The following is a 17,258-nucleotide window of genomic DNA, read 5'->3' as shown; positions in this document are numbered from 1 at the left end:
AGTAAGTTTTTAAAAAAGATTAAAACTGTAATTATAGTTAATTATAGTTGTGTAGTGAAACTATGATTATTTACATAAACAGACTCCTAGTTTATTCTGTAGTTCGATTATCTTCTGTGGAATTGAGCAGTTTATGAAATTAAAGAAAAAATTATGTCATATGAGAAGATACAAACAACATAACTATAAAGAAAGGTAAGGCAAAAACAAGAGTTGTTTTAAATATAAAAATAAGCTGTTATTTTGACAACATAGATTAAAACAAGAAATATATAGTCCTTCTGAATTTGAGAGAAAGGCAGGCCACTTTCACGGTTCAATTTTTTAAGAAGCTGTTATAAAATTAATAGTGGTTATTTTACAACCTAACAGAACTTATCGCAAATCCATCCTTTCACTTACTGTTAGTAGCACACCAACTTGAAATCTACTCAATTAAAAAAAAAGTTAACTAGCCTATTATTCCGAACTAATTTCTATAAACTCTGAAGATATCTTGGAGGATTCTCACTATGTTTACACTCATTAGTACTGTAGGTGACTGGGAAAACTGCCCTGTCTATAAAATCTTGAATCCTTTAATACAATAATAGCAGCACGAAGTCCAATCCAGGCGCTCTCGACTGTCAGACAAGCTGCCAACTAAGTTCCAGTCAGTTCCGTGGATGGAGGAAGGTGAAGCTCCCAGAAAAAAAAAAAAAGCCAATTCAAGGGAGTCACCATTAAATAAAAAAATTACCAGAAAAATGGGGCATTTGGATCTGGGAGAATCCTGCAAGATGGTATCTTCAGAGACTTTTGTAGGTACTTTTTCAACTCGTGGCTCTCTCATGCAGAAGTTAAGAGCTCATCATTCACTATATCAGTTTCATACCTTCTCTGAGAACTGAAATGTCTTCCTTTTCCTCTCTGTTGTATAGAGCGCTCTCTCTTCCTCTCCTTTTGCAATACGGTACTCCTCCTGTTTTCTACAAGAGATTTTTTAAACTTGTCAAAATAAAAGTAAAATCACAATTCTGAAAGTAAATTGAGTAGTTACAGGTTTGTCTTCTTTACAATACTTTATATTCCGACACTGGACCTAGCAAAATTGACACTTTAAATGTCCAAATTTTAACCTCTCTTGGAATGGTTATAACATGATGAAGAAATTCTATGGTTTCTAAATTTTTAGGGTTTTTATATAGCTATCAATTCATAAAGAAAAAACTCTCCTCACACATTGGCAGACATGGTTGATAAGCAGAATTTACAAGAGGATTTTTCTCCCAAATTCACCACCTTGTAGGATGAAATAAATCCCCACTCCATTTTCAATCTATGGTCCCATCAGTAGAAGTAGGTCCAAATATATGGATAGATCACCTCCCTTACACACCTTTTTGGTCCCATCTACACTACTAGAATCATGCTAACAGGCACCATGTACAGTGATAGGCATCAAGAACATATTTGATGTTTGCAAAGGAACAGGTTTCTAGATTTTTCTTTTAAACATGCTGGCCAAGTAAAGTAGATTCAACCAATCTTAGCTGATACATTTAACACTAGAGGGTTTGCTTCTCTTCCTCCCCACAACCACCAGGCTTTGCAAGCAGTTGATGATGACAACAGGAGTTCGTCCTCTTTCCCTTTTGCAGACACCTGGCTCTGAGGCTGGGCTGAAGGAAAAAGCTTTTAACAGCCCCCTTGGCTACAAGTGCTGCTGTTCCTTATCCTCAGCAACAAATGCTACTCCTCTTCCTCCCAGGCATGTAATGCTCCTGTATGAAAGCAACAGCCAGCTGTCTTCAAGAACCTTCTTCTGCCTCCTGTTCAGGCAGTGCTCCTCCTGTGTTACTGCTGGACAGCAACTTGTACCAGGAGAAGAGTCGCTCAGGAGCCCCCCAAATATTTTTTTTAATCTTTCCAAGTTAGTGAATGTAACCTTATAACCCTCATTTTTCTGGAAAATGGGGAGCATTCAGTGAACCTAACTAGCCCTTCAATTCTTTTGGAACATGCTTCATTATTTGCAGTAAATCCTCTTACATGCTCAAGTTATTTTCCAACTAGTTAGTTCTCCCTTCACCCTTATTTCGCATACTTTTACCAACTTAGTTTTGAACGCAACTGAAATTAACATTTAATAATTTCAATTTGCACAGGAGTATATTTTTAGTGTAGGCCCAATAGCACTGAATAAAGGAGAACATTAAGGTATTAAACATCTGGAGTAATATTGATAGCAACATCATATTTTTTTTTTTTTTAAAAAAAGAGATGTCCTTCATATGAGCCAGCTAAATTTTCACGCACCTGAATAAATACAGTGGTATTTCTGGTACAACTACTCTTCGTTTCCAAGCTTGAAGGTCTCGCTCTGTGGCAATTTGACTTCGTGGAGCATTCTGATGCATTTGACGTACACCTTCCACTTGCCCACTGCGACGCAGACCAATATTTGGGGGGGACTGGATGTCTAAACTTGGCCTTCTAAACCCTAAAAAAATATGATGAAAGAGTAGAAAATCCTCTGCCACTGGACACCTTTGGTGTCTAGTTTGCCCCAATTGTTTGACTGTAAATTAGAAATTAACATTCTCCAACGAAAGAAAGCTCACAGGAAACATATTAAAGAATCAAACTGTGTGAATGGATTGCCTTCTCTCGTGATAAATAAATTCGGGATTTCAAGCTGTTTTAAAAATCTTTATTACTTCCACTGCTACTTTCAAACCCCAGTGAAAGGCAACACAGTATGAAAGATGTTCTGAGTTTTTCCTGCTGATTTTGCACCAACAGCTAGCTACCTAAATACTATTCCCAGCATGACACTTATATAGTCATAGGTATATACATGTTGAACAGAATCATGTTCATTTTAAATCCACTTGAAGTCCACAAGGTAAAGAAAGGGAGAAGAAACCATTAATCAATGAAAAGACATTTTTGCAAACTTTAGAAAAATACAAGTAAAAAGTGAGTTTCAAGAATTCTTGAAATATTACAGTACTCTACATATATCCTTAAATATTTAGCTGCCTGCAATCAAAACCAATGCTTTTTATATGTTTAAGGTTGTATGTACCAAAAACTGGAGATTCAACATTTTTAGATACATTTACAGAAGTACCTGGAGGTGTTTTAGCCCAAAAGGCACAGCCAAAAATCCCAGTTTTATAGGGCATCTTGATCCCAGATGGTAACAGATAGTCCACATGGGTTCTAGTCTATTTCATACTCAAAAGTAGCACAAAAAACTCTTCAGATGAAGTGATTTCCCCCTCCCCACACCTAAACAAATATTTATCAGTATTTACTGACCTCTTCTAGGTGTTCCTTCTCCATTTTGTAGTCCATTTGGAACAACTTCTTGATCTGATCCAGTTCTTTGGTCTTGCTGTTGCTGTAACTGTCTTATCATGCCATCAAGAATGTTGCGTTCCAGACTTTGTTCATCCTGGTCAACAGTTTGCTGGCCTATCACTTGCTCAACAACCTCTCCATCACCTGGTAAATTTAATGCAAACAACAAGCAAAATGGTTAACAGCCATCGAACTAAAGTTGGCTGTGCTGATCACCTTCACAGCACACCTTAACAATTAAGCTGGTCTAAAATGGAGTATGAGGATAATTCTGAAACATAATGTAGATAATCACCCACAAGTTATTTATATTACTTCATATTTTAAAAAGGACATTTCCCAAACCTAAAATGAACAGAAATAATTCATGAGTTTTAAAAAATATATTTGCAATCGCTGCAACCCAAATATGGCATCAGAAAATTTAATTAACCAAAAAACCTCCATAAAAATGTGAAACAGACTATTTTCACTGTTTCTCCAAACCAAGAAATGCAAAGCGTAAACAGCATAAAAGCAAATTAGATTAAGAAGCTCTGTTTCAATAATTTTAAGATGTTATCCATACCACAGGCAAGGATTTTTTTTTTTTTGGGTAATATTTAATATGACGTGTGTCTCAAATTCTTTACTGATTCTTGTATACCCATGCTATGGTTGCATACAGCCAGGAAGTCAGTTATAAACTAAAAGACACTAGAAGGACGAAATCTTTTGTTCCAAAGAACTCTCACTTTTTCAATTTGTGCTAAACCACCACCTTCATTACCTGCCAGTGCATTTGTGATTATATCCTCTTTGTAAACCAGCAACTAGAAGGTGAAACTATAGCAAATACGCTTGATCAGACAATATTACATCCGGTAGATATTTGCGGTACAAGACAAGTACATAAATCTCAAGTAAAATATAAAAATAGCTTTGAGGTAAATGTAGAACATTAATCTTTTCCTATTCAAAAGAACTGTAATGGTTCTAAAGTCTAGTCAGACAGACACAGACAGATCCTGAAGTTAAAACTACTATTCTTACTTGTTGCTATATATCCCAGTTGAGGAATCAAATGTTCGTCTGCACAGTTCTCTCTTCCTGGTACTAATCTCTGGTATTTTGTTGGATGAGGGTTTCCATCCACATCTACTAAGAACGGAGGTGGCATGAGATGAGGAGCCTGTTGTGTCTGCTCATCTAGGACATAATTGTTAGCGTCTCGAATCAATGGTCGGTAGTCAGTGTGGAAGAACATCTGATCAGGAATCTGGAAAGAAATGAAGCTTGCATACTGTCAATTTGAAAAAAGGATATGTTAAAGAACTTGCACGTAGAAGAAAATTATACTAAGTTACCTCCTATTGCAACAATCGGTATTGAGAGACCAAGTTCTCAAAAGGAAAAAAGCCACACAAAGATCCTATGCCATCCTAGATTTGTGTTGCTCTGACGATATATCCCTCACAAAAGCAAGGAATTTTGATAGGCAAGCAGTTAAAAGTATTCAGTATGGAGGTCTTTGAGAGGATAATACATTGAAAGTTCTGCAATGCTATATTAAATAAAATTGCTGTTTAACCCTGAAAAATAACTATAAAACAGCATTTCAAATTTACATTTTTAATTTAACATTTAGCAAACTTTTGCTGTGTTTCCATTTAAACATATGATTTTCCAACTGCTAACCTACAAATTTGCCATAGGATCTCAAAGTCAGGTTGGGTTCTTTCTTCATCAAGAGTTAACACCAGAAAAAGATTCTGCAATCAAAATTAAGCCTTCAGTTACATCCAAGCAACTGCACTGAAGGAAAGTGGGGGTGCAAAGTGTCAAAAAGGTAACAGTCAGAACTTCTATTACTGATGGTAATAAAGTATAAAATATAAAAATAAGCAAGAAGAAATGAACGACTTTTCACTTTTTGATCCCAAGTTGAATAGGTAGGATAGTTAGGAAAAAACCCTCAAATGATAAATGTTGAACTAGAGTGGTCATTTTTTACAAATTTTTTGTTTGTTGTTTTACAATAGACTGGCACTTCATACATTCTTGTAAGAAAAATTACTGCTTATTAAGAAAAGCAAAAAACAAAAGTCAAGATAGTAAATACATATATCCAAGTGTGTATTATATTTTTCACATGAATTTATATTCCTCTAGTCATCATCATGAAAAGCTAATGTCAACAGAAATCTGAACTTACCTTTTCATAAGGCTTGTTACACCCAAAACCAAATATCAACAGATGCCCATGAGAATCTGTACAGGCAAAATGTTGTCCATCTGATGAAAACTTGCAGTCAAAAACAGCACCATGTCCTTGTCCTTCAATCTAGATTGAGGGCATGAAATTCAAGGTAAGTGGTGTCATATTTTTTGGAACAAGCAATACTGTACAGCCTTCTCCAAACTTCAATTACCAGAGACTCCGTGTTAGTTAAAAACAAGGTCATATTTCTCCTACTACACGTTACAGTGAAATTTTGTTGTTACATTTAGTTTATTTAACGTTCCCCATTACATGATAATTAGGACTCCCATCTTGGAATTGGATCTGCATTGAAACCCCCTTAACACCTGTAGAGTCTCTCTGAAGTCAGTTGGACTTTGCAAAGGCAGAAGCATTCACCCATGCAGATCTGATTACAAGCTTGGGCCCCACCAGCAACATACCCCCAAATACAGTCCATTTTTCCCTGCTGAGAGGGGAATATGAGAAATTTAGAGATTTATCCTAGGTCTCTACTATATGTAACCTATTCTCAATATAAATAAAGAGGAACATAAAATTATATTTAGATTGCGAAGTCAAGAGTCTATAGTCAACTATTTAGTTTCCTAGATAGGTCCAAATTTTGAGAGACTAAGGGTACGTCTTCACTACCTGCCGCATTGGCAGGTAGTGATCGATCTATGAGGGATCAATTTATCGTGTCTCATCTAGATGCGATAAATTGATCCCCGAATCGAAGTCTGTACTCTACCTCGGCAGGAGGAGTAAGCGGAGTCGACGGGGGAGCCGCCGCGGTTGACTCACCGCCATGAGGATGGCCAGGTAAGTCGAACTAAGATACTTCGACTTCAGCTACGTGAATAGCGTATCTTAGTTCGAGCCCCCCTCCCAGTGTAGCCAAGGCCTTATTTAAAGTTGTGGATCACCTGTAATTTGAACAGCTAAAAACATGCTTTTTACAAAGCTTTATATTTTTAAACAAACCCACTTTAATATCAAATGCTATTTTTCAAAGCACCTCACTGTTATAGCACTGTACAAAGATATCCTCAAGACAAAATACAAGACAGCCAATCCCTTATTGTCTACATCTAGAAAGAAACAAAAAAAGTGTGAACAGTGGTTATACTAGCACAACTTGGGGAAAAAATAAGTTATTTAAAAGTGGAGAAGGATGGGCTAAGACAGCTGTCAAAAATAAAATGAGCTCCATATAGCTGGGTGAACGTAGTGGGGTGGTCACCCTGCTCTGGCCCGGAAGGGGTTAAAAGCAGCCCTGAAGAAGGCTGCAGCAGGGAAAGGGATTAAGAACAGCTGGGGGAAGCCGACAGTGTAGCTGACCACAGCTGCAGCCACCTCAATCAGGGCCCAGCTGGCCCTTATAAGACAGCTGTAAGCCAGAAGCAAAGGAGTCTCACTCTAGCCCTGGAGTCAGAAGGACTAGCTGCCTGAGAAGAAGGTACCTGAAGCCGAGCAGTGCTGGGGAAGCGCAAAGGGAGCTGGGGAGCTCCAGCCTGGTAAACCCCCAGGCTGCAGGCATTTGTAAATGCCCAGAAAGGTACTGGGGCTGCAGAGGGGCAGCTTGGGAATAGGCAGAGGCAGCTGGCCCTAACCTCTTGGCAGTTATGAGTCGCCATTACCCTGCAGTCTGCCCCAGTGAGCGGGGCCTAGCTGATGACTGACAGTAGCCACTGAGGCAAGGTGGGTTTAGAGGGTTGGGAGTTCCCCTGGGAGGGGAGACCCAGAGCGAGGAGATACTGCTGGGGCAGAATCCTGAGGTAAAGGGCACCGGGGTCCAGGAGGGACACAGGACCAGTGGCTGGCGAGACACCAGCCTGCAGAGGGCGCTCCATATGCTGGAGAGCTAATTTCCTGGACGACCAGCAGGAGGGGCCGCACCAGTGAGTCATCGCATAGCTACAGTGAACCACAAAAAAAGGCACCATCACTTGCTGACTTAAATGACAGTAGCATTCTTACAGCTGACAATGTAATTATTTGTCAGAATGAGCTTTGAGGTGCTGGTCTAAATAGAACAAGGGACTACACAAGGTAAAGGGCTTTAAAGACCAACAGGGCCAAATTAATATCAAACCACCATTTTAGAAGCCAAAGAAATGGGGAGAGAAGACACTATGATCACAATTGCTCAAACATGTTGCAAATCCTGAAAAAGGCAGAGGAATGTACAATAATTTGATCTTACCATGTTAAAATAATGCTTAGTTTTGATGCCTTTTGTAATATCCCATATAAAGATATTGCCATCATGGCCTGCAGATAACATAATCCTTGAATCAAAAGGGTGGGTCTCCAACACAAATACTTCATCCGTATGTCCCTATTTTAAGATAGAAAAATAGGCATACAAAAATCACAAGTTTACAATTAATACGTTAGTCAGTTCTGAATTCATGCATCCATCATGATTCCTCCATCATCTAACACTTCTAAGACCCTCAAGACTGCCTCCAGAAATCTGAACTTTTGGTGGCTCAACATTCATGCAATTGTGAAAGTGACAAACACTGTACATGGGTGCAAGAGTCAGGGCACCTTGTGACAAAGACAAGACTGTTTCTGAACTATACCATTGTCTGGATTCAAACAAATATGGCAACATACCTACTTAATTTGAAAAATGGGATTTGATATTTATTCGAGAAAAGTCAAGCTTTTCCCTACTTCACATGGAAGGTGGGCTCAATTTTATTGTTTTGCACAAATCCGTTAGTCTCTAAGGTGCCACAAGTCCTCCTTTTCTTTTTGCGGATACAGACTAACACAGCTGCTACTCTGAAACAAACAGGGATGTTTTTTGATGGAAGGAAAGCTGTTGGGTTTTTGGGTGTTTATTTTTTTTCAAATAAGTACGATACATGCATTATATTCAGATACAAGCTTCCAAGACAATCAAATGTAATGACCAATTCAACATGCAAATGCCACTTTAATACTATCAAAAGAGAGAGGCTGCATATTTTAAAAAGCAGGTAAGATCATTACATACCACCATATCATGAAGTAATTGCCCAGTATAAGAATTCCAAACTTTTAGCAGATGATTATTCACAGCAGTAACAACAAAATCATCATTTTGATTCCAAGCTATCATTGTTACTTTAGGCTTCATAAATCGGTCTTCTTCAGAATGAGAGTCACTATTTAAAAAGAGACCAGCGCCAGTGTAAGTATAACTTTTAAAATAAATGTTCATTTCAATATCTAAACAAAAATCAAACTCTTGTGATGCTAAGAATCTGACATACTGAGCTAAGGATTAAACTCTAGGCGTAACTTGTCCACTATTTTGATATTTCTGCAGTAACTTGACCGTAGAATGTGTTGACATCTTAAAAACTTTAAATCTGAGTTTTCTTGCTTTGGTAGGTTTTACTTTAAAATCACAAAATTGCATGCAAAACAAGTGTCTTTTTAATTTAAGGGAAATATACCACTGATATGTTTTAGGCTCAAAATGTTAGTGAATCTACTGAAGAACTGATACTTAAAAAAAACCCTCACCCAACAGTCCAATAATGCTCAGCTATCCTATTTCACTTTTTTTTTTAATTAGATAAATTTCATGAGAATGGGATGTTTCTGTAAGTTGTCACAGTACAGTTCAATAAGAAATTTATTTGAATATTGAAGTTAAGAACCAGAATGAACTATAAAGATACTAGAAACCAAGGACCTGGGAGTCTCAATCCGCCCTGAAGTCTGATTGTAAGTTACTCTTGCTTCTCTTTTAAAGAAAAAAAGACTGTTGAACCCACTGTGTGTCTTAATTCACAGTCCCTACATGTGTACGTCAAAAAGATTTGTGGAAAACAAGGGAGACCTAAAATAAAACAAATTCAATTAACTGAATGTAGGCCTCTGAAGAAGGGATGGGAAAGCACTGCTAAAAATGTTAGTGTATTTATTGGATAGAGTGCACAAAATTACCTCCATCTTTTTAGATGGAGCCCATATGAAACTGACTTCCTCAAAATTAGGAGCACATTTAGATTTTTGGAATTTTAATTTTGAAACTCTGGGAGCAGTTTGAGATGCCATAATATGTGGGTGAAAACTAGAGAACACTTTTGGAAAAAAAAATCAAATTGCTATGCTAATTAAAGCAAATCAAGTTATGATAAAGTTACAATTTACAGTAGGAACAGGGCTTCTGGATTGCTAGAAAGGAATCAGATGCAGCAGGCTTCACTAAAGAATGGGCATTTTTCTTCTGATGAAAAAAAATGGATATTATACAGAAGAGGAACTTCTTTAATAGACTAATAAAAAACAACACACATGCTTACTTAAAATTAAAAGGTGCAGAATTTAGATTAGATTCCAAGCAGATAGGTACTTTGAAAGATTCACTCTGACTCCCCATAAACACACATAAATAGAAGACACTCAGCCTACCCTGGTAACCTGTCAGCCATGTCCAACAAGATGCTCCTCCATTCTGTTTGCTGGAAGCGCCAGATATGGGCTGTTCCATCTCTGCTGCCACTTATGAACCTTGAAATAATTGTAAAAGATGTTATCTAGTACACAAAAGCAGATATTCACAGTATTTCGAATTAAAAATGCACCCATCCAGAGTTCTGGGGGCATAAACACAAGGTTAAATAAAACCTACAAAATGGAATAACGACCAAAACAAGTTATCTTTCCAACCCAGGCTTAGACTCTCCAACAACCCAAACTCAGATTTCTTTCCCAGAGAAAGCCAAAGAAAAAGATGAGCTTTCTATGTAAGTACAAGGTCAACAAATTTGAGAACCAGCAAAACAACAGGAAAGCAAGTTCTGAGTTAAGGACTCTTCATGAAAAACCTGTCTCCAGGTCCTTCCTTATTAAATCAAAACCCTTAGCTCAAATGCTATGGCATCAGACAGAGAAGGTAAGCCTGAGATATCCAGGATGCAATCCATATTGGGCTTTACAGATCAAAAATCATATTTTAAAATTGCACTGGGAAAGAAATTGCAATAAAGGGTAGATTTATGCCTGAGCTCCATCCATATCCTGCACAAGAAGCATGGCTAAGCAAGAAAGCAGTCATACTTTTTACAGATTATAATTTATGGATTGCATAAAATAGTAGCCCCACGTAGATAGCACTGGATTACTGCAATATGAAAGTGCCAAAGACAAGGATTACTGTAGAAAGAGCCATATTTAGAAGGAAAAACTGCAACCTCCAGGCCAGATGTAGATTACAAAAGCATTCTTAGTCACTTATCTAGGTCTCCAGTAAAAACCAGATGTATGCAATTTATGGTTCCAGTTGCAAATATACCAGGAGAACTAAAGGACACAAATATTTTTTTGATTTATCAATATGCCACTCAGTTATGGTCTTGGATCTTTTCTGCATTTAATAACATCATACCCATTCATTTTAATATAATAGCAGCAGTTAGGGTGTTTTTCATGCAGCCACACTTTTTTGTAAAATCCATTTTCTACAAAACCATACTTGAAGAAAAAAAGTTTAAAATGATTTCATACAATTTTGTTACAGAAATACCTGTTTCCAGACCCTGCTTTCATTTCCTGATCAAAGCACATTGTAAAATTAGGGTGGTTTGCTGAATCCACTAGCAAAAGAAAACAGCTGAGCAGACAGCAGTGCCGTGTCACAGAAATACTTGGCACACTTCATCAAATAAGTCCATTTCTTAGATTGTAAATTCCTTGGTGCAAGAAAAAACGGTTACTCACTTCTCGTAACTGTTGTTCAAGATGTCTTGTTCATGTCCATTCCAATCAGGTGTGTGCGTGCAACGATGGCCGGAAGATTTTTCTCCTAGCAGCAGCCGTCGGGTTGGCCTGGGTGCCCCCTGGAGTCGCGCCTTCATGGCGCTCAATACAAAGCCCTACTGACCCGGCACCCCTTCAGTTCCTGCTTGCCGGCTACTCTGACAGAGGGGTAAGAGGGTGGGTATTGGAATGGACATGAATAACATCTTGAAGAACAGTTATGAGACGTGAGAAACAGTTTTTTCTTCTTTCAGTGCTTGTTCACATCCATTCCAATCAGGTGACTCCCAAGCCAAGTTCGGGGGGGGCGGGGGGGGGGCTGGAGCTGTCCACTGATTGGAGTACTGCTCTTCCGAAGGCCGCATCATCTCTGGCCTGCTGGGTAATCGCATAATGCGTGGTGAAAGTGTGTATGGAGAACCACGTCACCGCTCTACAGATTTCCTGGGTGGGAACTTGAGCCAGGAATGCTGTAGATGAAGCCTGCGCCCTGGCAGAGTGTACAGTGATCGGAGGTACAGCAACACATGCGAGGTCGTAGCACTCATGGATACAGGACACAATCCATGAAGGGATGTGTTGGGATGAAACCAGCTGACTTTCATCCTGTCCGCCACTGCCAAGAACAACTGGACTGACTTTCTGAACGCTTTCGTCCTCTCGATGTAAAGGGTCAGCACCCTGCAGACATCCAGAGAGTGGAGTCTCTGCTCCCAGGCATTGGAATGAGGTTTACGGTAGAAAACCAGGAAGATGATGTCCTGGTTGATGTGAAACTGCGACACAACCTTCGGGAGGAAAGCAGGGTGAGACCTGAGCTGAACCTTGTCCTTAAAGAACATGGTGTAGAGAGGATCTGATGTCAAGGCTCTGAGCTCAGACACCTGAGGTTATTGCTACCAGGAACGCGACCTTGTAGGAGAGGTAGAGCAGGGAGCATGTTGCTAAAGGCTCAAAGGGGGACCCAATGAGCCTAGAAAGGAACAAGTTGAGGTCCCAGGCAGGGAGCGGTTGACAGACATGAGGGTATAAGCTGTCGAGCCCCTTTAGGAATTGGCTGACCATGGGGTTAGCAAACACCAAGCGGCCCTGCACACCCAGGAGGAAAGCCAAGATGGTGGCTAGGTGCACCTGTATAGAAGGCAATGAGAGACCCTCCTGCTTCAGATGAAGGAGATAGTCTAGAACGTGCGGCAATGAAGCCAGCATCGGGGGCGAACGGCACTGCGCCAACCAGACTGAAAATTTCTTCCACTTGGCAAGGTATATGGCTCTTGTAGAGGGTTTCCTACTACCAAGGAGGACCTGTCTAACCTGGTCTGAACAGGAAAGGCTCCAATGGATTTAACCATTGAGCTTCCACACCATAAGATGGAGCGACTGGAAGTTGGGGTGTTGGAGACGTCCGCGTTCTTGTGTGAGAAGGTCTGGGGAGAGCAGCAAAGTAATCAGGGCTCCCACGGACATGTCTAGGAGGGAACTGAACCAGTGCTGATGGGGCCAGGCCAGTGCTATCAGTATGACCAGAGCTTGATCTCTGCGGATCTTGAGCAGCACCTTGTGAATGAGCAGTATGGGTGGAAAGGCGTATAGGAGAGAACCTCCCCAGTGGAGGAAGAATACATCCGTTGCGGAGCCCAGGCTGTGAATTTGGAAGGAGCAGAACTGCTGGCTCTTCCTGTTGCGTCACATGGCAAAGAAGTCTACTAGGGAAAACCCCCACCACTAGGGGACTGAAATTGCGATGTCCGGGTGAAGGGACCACTCATGGCTGTGGAACGACCTGCTGAGGTGGTCTGCCAGCTCGTTCTGAATCCTGAGGAGGTACGAAGCCTGCAGGTGAATATTCTACACAAAAGTCCCATAGCATGAAGGCTTCTTGGCACAGGGGAGAGGAGCATGCACCCCCATTTGTTGATATAGAACATTGCTATTGTATTGTCCATCATGACTAATACACATTGTCCGATTAGTAAGGACAGAATGTTTGACATGCTAGGCACACCGCTCTCAGCTCTGACACTGATGTGGAGACACAGATCTGCTTGAGACCAGAGGCCTTGAGTTATGCAGTCTCCCAGATGAGCTCCCCAGCCCAAGTCTGACGCATCCATCACCAACAACGGACATGGCTGTGGGGCAACAAAGGGGACCCCTGAGCACACCTGCTGAGCATCGGTCCACCACCGAAGCGAGTCGAGGACCAGGCGAGGCAGGATCATGATCCTGTCCAAGCCGTCCCGGGCTGGACAACAGACTGACGCTAGCCACGACTGGAGCAGTCGAAGCAGAGTCTGCTGTGCCACACCACATAGGTACAGGCCGCCATGTGCCTAAGAAGTTTCAGACAGTTTCATGCTGGAGTGGTGTGGAAATGCATGATGCCCCGGATTACGCTGCTGAAGGCCTGAAACCTCGCCTGTGGCATGTATGCCTTGGCTTGGGTCGAGTCCAGTACTGCCCCTATGAACTCTATCCTCTGGACAGGAGACAGTCTATTTTGCTTAGTTTAGGAGTAGATCCAGGCTCTCGAAGGTGGCTCTGATAAATGTGACCTGAATTTTCACTTGGGTCCTGGAGCAGACTGATCAGCCAGTTGTTGCGGTATGCAAACACCTGTACCTGGTGCCTCCACAAGAACGCGGTGATGACTGCCATGCACTTGGTGAATACTCGACGTGCCTCTGACAGGCTGAACGTGCCGACAGTAAATTGTTTGTGGGTACCATTGACCACAAACCTGAGGTACTTCCTCTGGGTCTGAGTGATTGCAATGTGAAAGTACGCGTCCTTCAAGTTGAGCGTGGCATACCAATCTGCTGGATCTAGTGAGGGGATGATGGAGGCCAAGGAGACCATGCAGAACCAGAGTTTCTTCACGAACTTGTTGAGCTCTCGCAGGTCAAAGATATGCCTGAGGCCACTTTTGGCTTTCGGTATTAGGAAATACCGGAAATAGAAGCCCTTGCCCCTGTGCTCCAGAGGAACCTCCTCCACTGCCCCTAGTGATAGGAGTAACTGCACCTCCTGGATGAGTAGATGCTCATCAGAAGGGTCCCTGAAGAGGGACAGGGAAGGGGGGTGGAAAGGCACAGAATTGGATGGAGTATCCCCTCTCTACCGGGCAGAGCACCCAGCAGTCTGAGGTGATACGGGACCATGCACGGTAGAAAGGGGATAGTCCGGAGGAAAAAGTAAGGCGGAGTAGATGCAGTCTCTGATCTGGTGCGCTGTCCTTGACTGCACCTTCAAAAGGCTGGTTTAGGGCCAGAGGGCATCTTGGGCTGGCCAGAGCCCTAACCTAAGGTTGGGTGTTGCCTCCTCCTCCAAGAACCGTCCTGTCGGTTCTGCTGATGGAATCTCGGAGGAGGTTGCAGTCGGAAGTGTCTCCGCCATGTGGCTGGAGTGTGCAGACCCAAAGACTTGAGGGTGGCTCGTGAGTCTTTCAGGCTGCGCAGCCTCTTTTGAAAGACGGACAAGAGAAGAGTCTCACCCTTGAATGGGAGGTCCTGAATGGTCTATTGGTCTACTCCTAAGGGAGCCCAGAGACTTGTAGCCAGGCGCCATGAGCCTAGTGGCAGCATCTGCAGCATCCAATGCAACCTGGAGGCAAGCACGGGAGACTCGATTCCCATCCTCCTCCAAAGCCGAGAACTTGGTTCGGTAGTCCGAAGGGAGGAGCTCAGTAAATTTAGCCATCACTGCACAGGTGTTGTTCATGTACCTGCACCTGCTGACAATGGCCTGTTGGTTCGAGATATGGAGCTGCAGACCCCCTGTAGAATAGAATTTCTCCCAACAAGGTCTAGACGCTTAGCCTCCCTGTTTTTTGGGGAGGGCCCTTGAAAGCCCTGTCTCACACTGGTTAGCAGCATCCACAACAAGAAAGTCAGGGGGTGGGTGGAAGTAGAAATGTCCGAGCCCTTGTGGAGGGAATGAAATAATGCCTCTCATTGTGCTTGGGTCTGCCACAGGGTCTTGGTGGTGTCCACAATCAATACGGGAAGGCCCTGAGGGTGCAAGGATGTCCACCACAGGATCAGCCTCCTTGACTACCTCCTCGGCCTTAATGCCCAGACCCTGAGTGGCCCTGCACAGCAACAGCTGCAGCACCCTGTTGTCCTCAAGCGCAGGAGTTATGACTGTACCCACCAATGCTTCATCCAGTAATGAAGAGGAAGAAGCGTTCATAATGAGCGGATGCTCCCTGCCATCTGCCCCAGGGATCCCCCGAGACTCTAGGGGCAGCATTGGTGCTAAGGGTGCAGCCGACGGTGCCAGAGCTGCAGCCGACAGACCAAGAGTTGGCACAGCCATCAGTATGATAGGAGGAACCGAAGGAGCCAGCGCCAATCCGCTCACAGGCGCTGAGGAAGGCGGAGGGCCCAACGTCGACGCTGCTGGTGCCTGCGTCGTAGTTGACAATGGTGCCGGCGTGGGAGACAGTGCGAGGACGCTGGCAGAACCAAGTGAGAACCAAGCACAGTACTGGAGTCAATGATGGTGCCGCTGTCAGAGGCGTTGGTGTGTGGGCAGGTGCCGAGGGCAGACGTGTAGCTGATGGCGTGACAAAGGTGGCTGAAGCCACAGAAGACATCATGGAGCTGTGACCTTGGATTCCTCCCTGTGCTTGGTGAAAAGCCCAGGGTGTCCAGAAGGGCCACTGAGGCGGGTTCTGCCATCGCAGAGGCCACACCTGGGGCTCGTTCCTGTCTCTCCCAGACCTCGATCTGCAGTTCCTGCTTCTCCTGGAGTGATAGGAGTCAGACTCTGACTCCAAGGTCTCTGAGACTGAAGACCACGGAGGAGCCAAGCCTCGGTGCCTTGAGCGTCAAGAGCTCGGTTGAGTGGGTAGGCTCTCTGTCCAAGTGAGCCGGCGCTGAGGGACATAGCAAGGGGGAGCACCTCGACATCATAGCCGGCTTCCCTCCTGATTGCACCAGGGGGTTGGGGCAGGTCCACCAGCACTGAAGGTTCTTCCCTCCTGGGGGGCGAGAACAGCACCGTAAGGTGCAGGAGGTCCTGAGCGGCTTGGTAAGCCTCCGGCATTGAAGGGAGCTGTAGCTGCTGTGTAGGGAGCGGCGACTGGTGGGGGGCAGGAGTCGACACGGCCCCAGCAGGGGATCCAGAACTGTGGCCCACCTGGGGTCTCACATCTCTGGGTTTGGCCATAGGAGAGCGGCTGTCCAGTTTCTTTTTCTTCTGAGGCACCAGCGAATGGGATCGGTACTTGCTGTCAGCTGGGCCTCGCGAGGTGCCATGGCGGTGCCAAGCATCTCGAGAGGAGTCCTTTCTCGGCACTGAGCCTGACAACGGTGTGGGGGAGCTCCACGTCAAAGACTAAGCGTTAGAGGCCAGGTCCCCTGAGCCCAGGTCGGAGTGAGGGCATAGGCTGCCTCCACTAGGATCACCTTCAGCTGCTGTTTCCTTTCTTTAAGAGTTCTAGGGTGATCTTACATGGCAGATCTTACAGCTATCCTTTTGGTGTCCCTCCCCTAGGCACTGTAAACATGAGGAGTGTGGATTGCTCTTTGGCATGTGCTTTGCGCACGCCACACAGTTTTTAAACCCCAGGGATCGCAGCATGCCACTGCTCTGGGGAGGCAGGATGGGGGGGAACCCCCAACAACTCTATGCTAAGAACTCTAAGACTAAGGTAACTATATACAATGAGTAGAGAACGTGCTTGCTAAGCAAGAGTTAAGTTCCAGCCAACTGTCACTGGCGGTAAGAAGGAACTGAAGGGGTGACAGGGCTCTATATTAAGCGCCATGAAGGCGTGACTCCAGGGTGCACTCCGGCCGACCCAGTGGATGCTGCTAGGGGAAAAATCTTCTGGCCATCATGCATGTGCACACACACACCTGACTGGAGTGGAGTGGACATGAACAAGCACTCAAAGAGAAACTGAATCTATCTT

At 43.4% G+C, this 17,258-nt stretch overlaps 1 protein-coding gene across 3 annotated transcripts in view; it reads right to left on the bottom strand.

Annotated features, from left to right (window-relative positions):
• The window catches only part of BRWD1 (bromodomain and WD repeat domain containing 1), a 109,488-nt gene that overhangs the window by 67,714 nt on the left and 24,516 nt on the right, over nucleotides 1-17,258 (bottom strand). For all 3 annotated transcript variants that reach the window (XR_014714419.1, XM_084651259.1, XM_084651260.1), the window contains exons 13-20: nucleotides 9,992-10,090; nucleotides 8,583-8,733; nucleotides 7,779-7,913; nucleotides 5,543-5,671; nucleotides 4,381-4,606; nucleotides 3,307-3,492; nucleotides 2,299-2,482; nucleotides 875-968 (exon numbers count right to left, since the gene is read on the bottom strand). Coding sequence is in view for 2 of the 3 variants with exons in the window: in XM_084651259.1 (XP_084507385.1) it covers nucleotides 875-968; nucleotides 2,299-2,482; nucleotides 3,307-3,492; nucleotides 4,381-4,606; nucleotides 5,543-5,671; nucleotides 7,779-7,913; nucleotides 8,583-8,733; nucleotides 9,992-10,090 (1,204 nt within the window). In the remaining variant the exon portion in view is untranslated. The remainder of the gene's footprint in view (nucleotides 1-874; nucleotides 969-2,298; nucleotides 2,483-3,306; nucleotides 3,493-4,380; nucleotides 4,607-5,542; nucleotides 5,672-7,778; nucleotides 7,914-8,582; nucleotides 8,734-9,991; nucleotides 10,091-17,258) is intronic.

This window comes from Lepidochelys olivacea (assembly GCF_965140295.1).
Source record: "Lepidochelys olivacea isolate rLepOli2 genome assembly, chromosome: 1".
Lineage (NCBI taxonomy): Eukaryota > Metazoa > Chordata > Testudines > Cheloniidae > Lepidochelys > Lepidochelys olivacea.
This window is presented reverse-complemented; position numbering and strand designations above follow the sequence as displayed.